Raw genomic sequence first — 13,279 nt, 5'->3', positions numbered from 1 at the left:
CAATAAAATAGATAAATTTGAGAATATTTGAAATTTGGAAGGCTAATTAAATATGATATTGTGAACTATAGAGGGAGAAATATGTAATTTCAAAGTTTTTGAAGGATATACATGACATTCCCCAAAAAAAGTTGTATTAAGTCAAGTCAAGAACAATATGACTTGCTACCATCCAGTATGTATTGACTCTTCTAGAAAAACTTAATTTCCTCGCCAAACTTGTGCCTTACATTCGTCATTAATTGTCAACTATTCTAGATAAATTATATTTGTCACGTTTCCAACAAGAAAAATTGAAGGAAGAAAAAAAAAACTTTGAATATCAAAGAAAAGTGTAACTCTAGGTTCTAGAGAGATCATATATATGAACATTATCTTAATTTGTCGATCTTTCTATTGTCTTATTAGATTAGGAATTTATTAGAAGAGACTAGACCATTCTAAGTTGATAACAAATTCACAAGAGAGCCCATTTTTGGTATACTCTATCTTTCTAATAGAGTTAACCAATTGAAGAATGTTTGCTTGATTTCAATCAATTGAAGAATTTAAAAAAAAAATGGGAACGGGAATTTTTCATGTGTTATACATGCATGTTTAAAAACTGTGGGCTTCCCAATCCTAACACATCCTATAAAATTAATTAACAGTGTTAGAATCCATTCTATTTTTTTTAAATAAATCTATTTATTTAATTAAACAATAAAAATAAATTGTTGGGACATATGTTGTGCTTAATTATTGAAGTATAATCACATTATCTGATCATTCATATTAATTCAACGGATAATTAGGGATATTAAATAATCGCCGGGCTTTAATTAAGAAGTTGGAATTTGGATAAGTACAAGGTACTGATATAGTTTTATTTATAATTAATATCCTTAGACATGACGTATATTGCACTAGCGACGACTTGAGCCAAGTCAATTCCAATTGTAATTGGAAAGAGAATCTAATTAATGATTTCCCAGCTTAAATTAAAAAAAATATATTATATCCATTGGTTGAAGCGTGGGAAATCCGAGTAACCTAAGCTCCAAGCAATGCCAAAGAAATTTAGATTCAACAATTCAACCAGTGGATCAGGAAAAAAACAAGTTACTAAGAAACATATTTGAAAACCTGGTATATATTATATATATAAACCTCTTTAATTTTCTCCCCCTCCAATCCCCCCCAAACAAAAAAAACCAAGTTAAACATATATGTCTCCAAGTCCAAGATCATTTGCTAGGTGGTCATCAAAGAACCAACTCAAGATCCAAAGGCCATGGTGGCTTCTGTTCATATCTATCACCTTCCTCCTCTCTTTCTTGGCCTTAGACCTCGCCTCCTCTGTACTCCGACATGCCAACAACCTCGGCCGAAACTGTTATTCGCCACTGGTGGTTTACACTTCGGTAGTACCGGTCGAAAATCGTCCAAGGATGGCAATTGTTAGTTTGTCTAATCAGGTGCAAGATGCTGTGTGGAAGAACAAAAAAGCGTACACGAAAAAAATGGGGTATCATTTTATCGACTCGAGTTGGATGATCGATAGGAGCCGACCCCCGAGCTGGAGCAAGATCCTCGCCATCAAGTCGGCCTTGCGGGATCATGACTGGGTGTTTTGGAATGATGCCGTAAGTTTTTGTTTGATCATATATACAATTTTATATATCATTTGAAGAAAAATTGAAGTCAGTTGAAGAAGAAGATATAACATTAATTTATCAATACTACTGTTTGCAATACTACATGATAAATTTATTTATTTATTTATTATGGTTTTTGGTTTATTAATAAGTGTTATGGCGTTTATTATGAGACGATATATAATTTCATATCTTTTGGTTACAAACGATTCATTTTATTTGCTCTCACAACTAAAATGATATATTGGCATACGTTTGTATGGTGTCACGGGTAAGAAATTGAACTATTTGCTCATTCAAACCAACAAATTAGAAGACTAAATATTTTTGTATATGTTTCTATTTCTTATAAAGAATAAATGAGAATTTACAAATTTAAAATGTGTTTTGAATGAAAAGATAATAAGTAAATTTAATATGTGAGTTTTGAAATTTAGAAGGGTAAGTATGATATTACAAAAAAATTGAAGGATATACATGAAATTAACCGTGAATATAATGGGACCTAACATTTATTTTCCCTTATTTTTGTAGGATACCTTGGTGACAAATCCGGAGATATACCTCGTAAGTAACCTTTATCAATTATTATGACAGGGGATGTCACAACAGGGGGTATGTTATATGGTTAGCTAACGGTCTTTATCAATTATTATAACAGGGGATATCACAACAGGGGATATGTTATATGGTTAGCTACGTTCGGATTTTATGTGGCAAATCATATACAGTCCAACCAAAAAGGGTCGACTCATTTCATAATTTTGGTCAAATGTTTGCTTATTTGTATAATTTGTTGAACTATTGGCTATAGTGCTAGATTTTATTACAGAGTAGCAAACATGCATGGGTCTCTTATTAAATGAAGTGTCTATGTGTCTCATTGTATTTATTACACATCTTGACACATAACTAATCTTGGCAAGCAAGACAAAATGTTGGTGTGTACGTAGGATTAGAATTGAAATTTCAATTCAATTCAATTGGATACAACGAACAAGAGTCGAGTTTGAATAAAATTAGGTAACCTTATATGGTCATATTTGAAGTTAGACTTCCAAGTTGTCATATTTTTTTAAGGAATATTATTTGAATTTTAAAAGTTGTGCAGCGCATCCGTCATTTCATATCATGATATCAACTTCTTTTTTTCTTTTTTTTTTCTTTTGAAAATGAGGCTATAAAGCCCGTTTCATTGCAGAAACTTAGATTACAGAAACATTTTTTTTCTTGTTAGGTCAGTATATATATTCTTGTTAATTTGGTGTTAATTTGTTTTTATAATCATAGGAGAATATTCTTGTTGCATTAATTGGTCATAGTGATTTCAATTCAACACCAGATCTCATTCTCACTGCAGATTATAATGGAGTCAATGCAGGTAATCCCTTATTTGTCAATAAATTATGGAATGTACTTGAAATTTTGAATTTTAAGATTTTGAAGGGGGTAATAAGTTAGTACTTTGAAAGAAAAAGTAATAAAATGTGAATTCAATAACAGGGTTAAAATTAAACATGCAAGTTTTTACTCCTTAATTCTTCTTGAACCAAAATTTACGTGATTTTAAATTACGAGATAATTTATTTAATTTCCTTAAATTAAAAAAAATAAATAGAAAATCATGTATTTACTGAAAAGCCCTCTAATTTCTCAATAAATTATTTTAATTAAAAAATAATGGAAGGTACTTTAAATTTTGAATTTTAAGATTTTGAAGGGGTAAATGTAAGTTAATACTTTTCTTTTTCTTTCATAGAAGTAATAAAATGTGAATTCAATAACAGGGTTAAAACATGCAAACTTTTTTAAGTGATCTTTAATTACGGGATAATTGATTTGATTTGATTTGATTTGATTTCCTTTCCTTTAAATATAAAAATAGAAAATCATGTATTTTCTGAAAAGCCCTCTTTTTAAATTAAATTTTCTTTTTATCATAGGCGTCTTCTTTGTACGAAAATCAGAATGGAGCGAGCGTTTTCTAGACACATGGTGGAACCAGACTTCATTTGTGCAGTTCGGGTCGACTAAGAGCGGCGACAATGCTGCACTGATGTACCTGATAGATAACCTTCCGAAAGAGGAATCTCAAGTTCATGTCCGAATTTCACCGATGCAATGTCTATTTAACTCGTACCCGTGGTTCCCGTCAAAGAAGTCGGTATACCGACTCTTGTTATCTCCTTGGACTACTTGGCAAGGTGAGCCCTATTACCTCTGTTTGTACAATTAATTACTATGTCAAATGAAAACCTTTTATTTGAAAGAAAAAATGGTTGCTTCACTTCAACAATTAAAGAAAAAGAAAAATATGTTTGTTGTAATTTCTATGAGACTGAGCATGTACTTGTCTATACCAGGGGGCATATCCAAAATATTATAATATTTAAAGTACTATTCTAGAATTTTAACCTTACAATATTGTATTATAACAGGGGCCTATTCTGATGGAGATTTTATGGTGCACCTTGCTGGCTTACAAAACAAGAAAAAATGGGTGTCAAGGATAATTGAAGACATGAGAATACCAAGAAGAAAAATGTTTTTCAATCCAAACTGAACCTACTTCTTTAGACAGGAAACCTTTTTTTACAATTTTTTTACAACCAAAAAAAAATTTTTGGTTAAATGTGAAACCCCTAGAAATAAAACAGAGCACATTTAAGTGAATAAAACAGAGCACATTTAAGTGGGAAGCTACAAATAGTTTTTTTTTTGTTCTTACAATATTGAACAGTTGTAGACAAAAATGTGAAAAGCTAGACATGTTGTACAGCTGTATAGTATATATACATTCTTCATTAAGCTCATAAATTTAGTGGAGCTCTTTTAGAATTTTATTACATGATCCAGACTATGATATTATGTGCATTACGGATTGCCATATCAATCCATATATTTATTTTTATAGTTCAAAAGTCAATTGAAACAGTTAAACATAATCTCTTTATGAAAATATTCTTAGAGACTAAATTTTATATTTATTAGAATTTTTTAACTATTTTAGATAAGTACAAATTTACTACTTTTGGGCTGTGCATATTAATTGACTGTGTGGATTAAGTTTTTATTTCCGTCTAACATAGATTTACTGAAAAAAAATAGTAAAACCTGAAAACCTACAACCAAAAGTAAAAAATCAAAGTGACATTGCATTTGAGGATAAAGTCAGATTGCACCGTCAAAATTAACGACGCTCGGAGAATACATGACACTCAAAGCAAAAGCCAGCATGCGTCGTCTCTGTTCACACCGACAGAAGTGTTCACACGAAAAGAGTATCTGCATAGATTGGAGATCGGTGCCGGAAACTGTGAAACCATGCACTGACTGGAAGCTGAAACCGGTAACATACAATATTCACCCCTCTGATACATGAGTGCGTATCCTCTGAGATATCTCATATTTTGCGTGACCGACGTGTCCGGTGCCTATTCGGGGGTGTCGTAGGGGGCAGTATTATTTGAGCTTTGAGATTTGCGCAGAACGTATTTCAACGGTTGAGATTTTCTAGAAAGACATGCAAAATATGAGATATCTCAGAGGATGCGAATTCCTGATACGTCGAAGGAACTGTCATTAGAGATACAATTACCGAAGTAGTGAGAATATCGCCATGAATGGAGAAAGATCAGAAAGAGGAAAGGTTAAAAGTAAAGAAGAGTACAGTTGAGAGAGAATAGAGGGAGGAGTTAATAAGAGAAGAGAGGAAGGAGAGTATAGTACAACGGAAGACGCAAAAAAAAAAAAAAAAAAAAAAAAAAAATTCCAAAATAAGCGTTTTGGCTCCTTTTATTTCAACAATTTTGAAGCGATCCTTTGTTCATCATGATATTTCGTAAAACACCAAAAAAAATAATAACTAATACTAGTGTTGATGTCCGTACCAGAGGGAAAGATAAGTACAAAGGATGGGTATCAATTAGCCGATTTTTTTTATTTAATCGAAAATATAAAAAAAAAAAAATATCGGTAAAGGCTGGAAAATAGAAATCTAAGATAACCGGAATGATTTATCCAACTACAGTGTCCGGACGGGATAAACCATCTTGTCCAGATTAGTGTTTCGCTAATCTCATTTAGCAGAAAAAAAAAATTTTGGACAAGATAGATTATTCCATCCGGCACTGTAGCATTTTTTATTTTTGTGGTTTCATCTTAGAGTGAATTTTTAAAAATATATATATATATATATATTACAGTGTCGGATGGGATAATCTATTCCGTTCAAGATATTTTTATTTTTTTTTAAGTTAAATCGCTAATTAGGATCAAGATTAATGTGATGAAATGGTTTATCCCATCCAAACATTGTAGCTGGACGGGATATATAAACCATCCCTTTTTTTCCTAGATTTTGATTTTCCACCAAAACGATCATCTTTCGCGATATTTTTTATTTTCTATTAATAAAAAATCGATGTCAATTAGTATTCATTTAGTTTTCAAATATAATTGTACTTATACACGGACCGCGAAATTTGGTCAATTAGTCTTCATTTATTAGGCTCGATAATAATTGTACTTGTATTTTTCAAAAACAACTGGCTCGATATATTTGTTCTCCGGTGCATGGCACGTGGTTTACACGCACTTTTTGTTTGATTAGATGCGGCATCTCAAAAGGAAGCAATGATACAGTTTAAATTTTCCACCCGTAAGTAAGACTCATATTTTGCCCACTACACATTTGATACACGAATTTATCCAGTATTATTCTCAACTCAAATCTTTACAGATCAACAGACGAGGGACGAGGCTGAACTTTTAATTGGGCCTTGAGCCCTTCATCTCAGGAAACCCAGGCCTCTAATTCTTATTGGGCCTGGGCTTGAAGTTGATACAATATATGGAGACTAATTGTTGGAGGAGGGTGGTTCAAATGCCTCCATGTTTTTGTGCCTCTATCTCTCTTCATCATTTGCAAAGTTCAAACAGTCGATCTGAACCGCTCAACGTAACCTCCATACTAAAATATGTTTGGAGACCAAATTTTATATTTTTAAGAATTTTTTTACTATTTTGTTAGATAGGTAAAAAAAATACTGTTTTTAGATGGTTCAGATTTATTGATTTTGTACCTATCTAAGAAAATAGTAAAAAAAATCCTAAAAATATAAAATTTGGTCTCCAAACATATTTTAGTATGAATGTTAGGTTGAGCGGTTCGGATCAACTGTTTGAACTTTGAAAATGATGGAGAGAGATAGAGGCATGATGGAGGCACAAAAACATGGAGGCATTTGAACCGTCCTCTTGTTGAAGAACATTCCCAGAAATTAGAAATGGAGATAACCAGTTCGTCGGAGAGAGAGGCAGAGTACCACAGCACCGACTTCGACTGGGAAGATCTTAGACAAGAGATCGAAAACCTTCCTTCATTCTCCTATCACCTCTCTTCTCACACCACTGCCTCGTCCACTGCCGCCACTCTACTGCTCGTTTTTTCAAGGTATCATTTTAACAATGAAGAAATTTCAGATTAGTTTATTACAATTAGATGATTAAGATATGAGTACCTCTTGACATAATCTAGTAATTACAGGAAAGAAGGTACCTTTTAAAGGAATTTCCTGAATTGCTGAGCTGTCATGACTCAGTGAAGGTTATAGAGGTCGGATGCGGGAACGGCAGCACTGTTCTTCCCATCTTACGATAAAATTCTCGCATTTGCAAACTTTATATAGTACTGAACCTGTTACCCGTTTTTTTTTTTTTGTTTCAACCCGAAAACATGTTTTGGGTTCAGTGATTTTGTTCTCTCACTTCTCTGCGTATACGGTGCATGTACAGTATAAGTGCATACTTCATATTGGATAACAGTATAGAGTGGGTTGAGTTGGTGTGACTGTGTGAGTCTGCCAGACAAATCCAGTTTTTCCATTTGTTATTTTTTTGTCAAAGAACTTCTTCAAAAGAAAAAAAAAAAGGTTGGCTGTAAGCGCCCTTTGCACCAAACAAGTCAAAAGTCAAAACTTTATAAATACACCAACTTTTCTTTTGAATTTTGAAAAAAATAATAATAATAATTAAGTTGGTCACTTGACATGGATTTTCACCAAGTCCGTGTTTGTAGTTTCAAAAAATAACTTAGTTCTTGTACTTTTCTCAAAAGAGCCAAGTTAGGTTTAGGGTTTTATGCATAAAATTGGTAAAGCATTGTAGTGTATGTTTGTGATTGTGATTAATTGTAGTGTATATTCTTGAAAGTAACTGAGAGTAAATGTTCTTAAAAGTAATTAACTCATCTTAACTCTTTGTACTGTGTATATTTCTTTCATGCAGTGCAAGAGAAAGCATTGTAGTGTATGCTTCATGCTTGTGATTGTAGTGATGAAATTATACAGAAGGCAAAGGAGATTGTATTCACTGCCAAGAGCATCACTCGAAAGGATAGATTTATTCCGTTTGTTTTGGATTTTAGTAACAATGAATTTCCAGAATGGTTGTTCTGCACTTCTTGTCAGAATTCTTCAAGTGCTAAGAGTACCAACTCAGGTGCTATACTTTGTGTTTTTGTTTGTGGTTATTTTCTTACTGCTCCTCCGGCAAGCAAAGAAATGGCATTCAAACCCCTCCTTTTTGCACTTCAGTCATTACAAACGTTAGTGCTTTGTTACATAGAGCCAATGTAGACAAATTCGAAACAAGAAATGTAAAATTTTTACTATAACTTGATTTTTAACATTTATAATTCTCTTAAATCCCTTTTCTTCCTTGCATCATAGAAAATAGCCATGAAACTGAAGAACATATAAATTCGTCTATCTTGGAAGGAAACAGATGTTGTGTTGGCGGTGTTGATTTTGTTACCATATATGGTATGGATTCGCTCTCTTTCCTTGATTCAGATTCTTTTTTTTTTCCATTTGTTATACATGAACTTGTCTTAACACATTCTTTATTTTAATTTATTTCTATCAGATATTCACCTTATCAGCAGTACCATTCGGCAAGATGTCCTATGTTATACAAAAATGTGCCTCTATTTATTGAAAACCGATGCTGAATGTAGAACATTTACCACTGGTTTTCTCGAAAAAAACCGGTGCAATAAGTGCAAAACTGTTTGGCAGTGGTTTTTTTTAGAGAAAACAGGTGATAATTGTGCTATGTTGACCATCGTTTTTTTTAAAACCAGTGTTATTTATAATTTGATGAGGGATCCGATTACACTCTTTTTTGATGATACCGAATTACACTTCCTACTTTTAAATTTTACAAAGTCCAAACAGTCGATTCAAACCGTTCAACTTGTTGGATATGTTAAAATGTGCTTGCAGATCAAATTTTATATTTTTCTGAATTTTTTTACTATTTATTAAGATGGGTACAAAAATTCAACGGTCTGAATATAGCGATTTTGTTAAATACTTAATAAATAGTAAAAAAATTCCAAAAAATATAAAATTTGATCTGCAAGCACATTTTAACATATCCAACAAGTTGAACGGTTTGGATCAACTGTTTGGACTTTGTAAACTTTAAAAATGGAGAATGTAATTCGGTGTCACAAAAAAAGGGTGTAATCGGATCCCTCTTATAATTTACCAGCGGTTAACTATAAAACCATTGGTGTATATGACCGATGATAAGTGTCATTTTTGTAGTAGTGATTGTTGACCATTTATATTGGTAAATATATTCCAATTTCAAATTTTAGGTGACCATTTCATTTACAATTCATTAATGTATGATAATTTCATAAATATAAATATTTGTTTTAATGAAATTATTTTCAAACGTCATGTTGATAAAAATATCAATTCCTATACGCTCATCCATTTCAAAAATTAATTCATGTGATGTATGAGAATTTTTTTTCAATTTCTGAACACTAAAAACAATCAAAATTATTTAAAAATTTGTGCAATAGGAATTGCAAATTATGAAGCTTCTTGGAACGGAGAGAGAACCCTGAAATTTATTTTTCCAAAAGTGGGGTCAAATTTTGTGGACCAATGAGGAAGTCCAGTATACCACGTCTCAGCCCAAAGTGCGGTACACCCAAACCCTACATGTCTAGTCTGGATTGGACTCCTGTTATCTCTGTTGGGCCCCACTGAACCAAATCCCTACTTGCACTGATTCCCCTATAATTTGTTTCCTCTACAATAATCCTAAAGCTCTCATCCATTATTGCAGTTTAAAAGATCATTTTGACAACAAATCTAAATTTATTAATGTTCCTTTAGTTTGTTTATTAAATTTGAATGTGTACTTTTGCACCAAACCTCTACTTGCACTGATTCCCTAAGGATATATATTTGCTCTAAAATAAACTCTCAATTCTTCATCCATTATTGCACATAATAATAAATCCGAATGTATGATTTACTGTCCATCTTTTTTATACGATATCATTTAAATGTGTATTTGTACAAATAATAACATAAATTCAAAAATGATCAGTTTGATATATAAGAGCATCAAATTTGTATGTTCAATTTTTAAAAAAAAACAATAGACATTAAGTTCTTTATTTAAACCATGCATGGTGTTTTTATAAGCCAAAAAATTCTAGAGAGAGATATTGTATAGGAATAGCAACATGTCCAACAACTTTCAACATTTGACTAAAACTTGACGTGCTTACCTTGTTTAGTACGGTCTATTACCACTCAAAAGTCAAAACTCTTGTAGAATTTCTGCATGCATAACGCACCTATATATACCCTTTTACGTTGCTTCAGCTTGTCATCAAATTAAGAGTTTAGTGACTATCAACTAAACAGCAATGGCTAGCTCAAAGACAATAGCACTCACACTGATAGTAATGTTTTGCATTGACATTGTCGCTGCAGGAAGGGCAGCGGTTCGCTTAATGAGTGATACTGGTAGTGGCAAGGGAGGTGGTGGTGGGGGTGGAGGTGGAGGTGGAGGTGGAGGTGGAAGCGGTGGTTATGGTAGCTATGGAGGTGGTGGAGGTGGTGGTGGTGGGGGTGGAGGTGGTGGTTATGGTGGCAATGGTGGTGGTGGAGGTGGTGGTGGTGGCGGTGGAGGTGGTGGATCAAATGGCGGTGCTGGCTCGGGATACGGTTATGGATATGGTGAGGGTTATGGATCTGGGAATGGGTCTGGTGGCGGTGGTGGCGGTGGAGGCGGTGGTGGTGGTGGTGGCGGCGGAGGTGGTAGCGGGTCTGGTTATGGGTATGGAAGTGGCAGTGGGTCAGGATATGGATCAAGTGGTGGCGGCGGAGGTGGCGGAGGAGGTGGTGGTGGAGGAGGAGGAGGATCCAGTGGTGGAGGATCCGGATCTGGTTCAGGCTCTGGATCTGGCTCTGGCGGCGGTCGTGGATAGATCAATGCATGCATCATGTGCACCAAGCTTTAATTGATGATATATTAACAGTTAATTAATCTTAGAAGTTTTAAAGTATGTTTTCTTTTCTAATTAAAATACATTAATAGTCAATAATGTGCACCAGGCATTATGTACTTGTGTCAAACAATAAAATATTGTATAATATTTTCATCAAAAAAAAAAAAATATATATATATATATATATATAATCAGTAATATTATTACAATTATTTTATTTAATCGGTAATATTATTACAAGATCAATTGATATCTATGGTCTATTATACAATATACAATATGTATTGTATATTGTATAATAGACCATAGATATCAATTGATCTTGTAATAATATTACCGATTAAATAAAATAATTGTTTTTTTTTAACCTTTTTTTTACTTTTTTTTTACTTTTGAGTATGTTCAATCTGTATATTGTGAGAAATGATATCTTCTCATCTCGGCTTTCTTTTTTCAGTTGTGATATGCATCTTGTAGACATGAGTTCTGAACCATCGAATTCTCATAACACGGTTTCAGAATAAATCCTTCTTTATTTATTCATTACTTCACTCTCCAATTTTCAATAGCGAGTAATTAGTAACATTTCTCTCTATTTTCTTTTAATAATCATTCTCAGCCTGAAGTATCTACAATGTCAAATACATGGGACTACTGGCGAGTATCATTGCTGAGACAGCAAATACTAAACAATAATATCCAACCTTTTTTTTAAATAGGATAGAGTCAAGCCTCTAATCTTATATTTTGATAAATTTAAACTATGATACAGTCAAATTAAGAGTCAAAAACATAACCAACTCTTTTGAAACAGGCCAGACATATATATTCTTAATTCCCAGTGCTAGCTTTAACGTCAAGATCTATACCATTTTTTTTTTTTTATTTATCTGACAAGTCACCCTCTGACTCAAATAATAAAAAAAAATTGAATGGGTTCTGAAAAGAATTATTTTTTACAAGGAATGCAGCTAATAGTTATACCTTACCTACCTAGAGTAAAGACGCAGCTGATTGGCTGGTCTGGTTAGGTGCACAGCTAATAGCCGCATCCCTGCTCTGGGAGTGGAGCTATTAGTTGTGTCCCTAATAAAATTTTTTAAAAAAAAAATCTAAAATTCATATCAATTCTGTTGATTATTTTTCAAAAAGATGATAACAAAACTAATTTCGGATAATTATTTGGATCTGTATATACTGGGAATAGTCTATGGTAGTAAATCCAGCAGGCCCAAGCCCGCTAAGCAACTATTTACTTGTGAGTAATTCTGTCACGCATTCGTCAGGCCTTCCTTATCAATTAATGATCAAATTATTTGTTAACGCTAATTAATGATGAATTACTATGTGAAATAATCATTTTATTTTCTCAATTGTTATCATTTATTGATAAAAAGTATAGTTAGGGGTGTAAACAAAACAAATTATATTTGTTCCATACGGATCAATACGGAGTCCGCATCCTCTGAGGTAACCGAATATTAGAACATTTGAGTTTAGATCTGGATCATCCGATTAGAAACCGAACCAATTCGGTCTGAAGGAATTGTACGGGTTTTTTTTAAATATTTGTGCCAAAGCAGATTGAACGGGCCGGATCTAATATGAATTTGTCTATATGTGCATAAGTATTGTATGCAAAACTGAATTACTCGTATTTATATCTCATATACTCGCTTAATAATTTATTGTATTTTAAAATATAGCTGATATTTAATTTATCAAAATGAGAATTTTGAATCTCAAATTCTAGTTTTCCTTATCTTTTTCATTGAAGACATGGGCGGATCCAGTATGTAATATGGGGTAGCCGCCTCCTCCTAAATTTTGAATTTTAGTGGTGATTTATCTGTACTGATCGACTTTGTTTTCTTCAGAAATTTTTTGACCTCCCTCTAAATATTTAATTTGTTATTCGGTTTTAGGGTTTAGGATCAATGCAATCGCCTACGGGCTTTCTACGCTGCATGACACGTGGTTTTAACTCACTTTTTTGTTTGATTAGATGCGGCATCTCAAAAGGAAGCAATTCTACGGTTTAAATTTTCCACCCGTAAGAAAGACTCATCTTTTGCCCGCTACACATTTGATACACGAATTAATCCAGTATTATTCTCAACCAAATCTTTCCAGATGAGCGGCATCAAGCTCTCAACACGAATCATAACTAAAATAGATGGCTGGTATTCATTCTAGATGAGGCTGCACTTTTAATTGGGCCTTAAGCCCTTCATCTCAGGAAACCCAGGCCTCTATTTCTTATTGGGCCTGAGCTTGGAGTTGATATAATATATCGAGAACAATTGTTGAAGAACAT

General features: G+C 33.1%; 1 protein-coding gene across 1 annotated transcript; it reads left to right on the top strand.

The window, feature by feature from the left end:
* Positions 1–1,178: 1,178 nt before the first annotated feature.
* LOC144548782 (putative alpha-1,6-mannosyltransferase MNN10) lies at positions 1,179–4,232 on the top strand. The gene is made up of 5 exons (XM_078297498.1): positions 1,179–1,625; positions 2,172–2,204; positions 2,928–3,018; positions 3,581–3,841; positions 4,076–4,232. The coding sequence occupies exons 1-5, from the start codon at positions 1,209–1,211 to the stop codon at positions 4,198–4,200; spliced, it is 927 nt and encodes a 308-aa protein (XP_078153624.1). The 5' UTR covers positions 1,179–1,208; the 3' UTR covers positions 4,201–4,232.
* Positions 4,233–13,279: the final 9,047 nt, after the last annotated feature.

The sequence above is a fragment of the Carex rostrata genome, chromosome 2 (assembly GCF_964058835.1).
Source record: "Carex rostrata chromosome 2, lpCarRost1.2, whole genome shotgun sequence".
NCBI lineage: Eukaryota > Viridiplantae > Streptophyta > Magnoliopsida > Poales > Cyperaceae > Carex > Carex rostrata.
The sequence above is the reverse complement of the archived record's forward strand: the minus strand, read 5'-3'. Positions and strand labels throughout refer to the sequence as shown.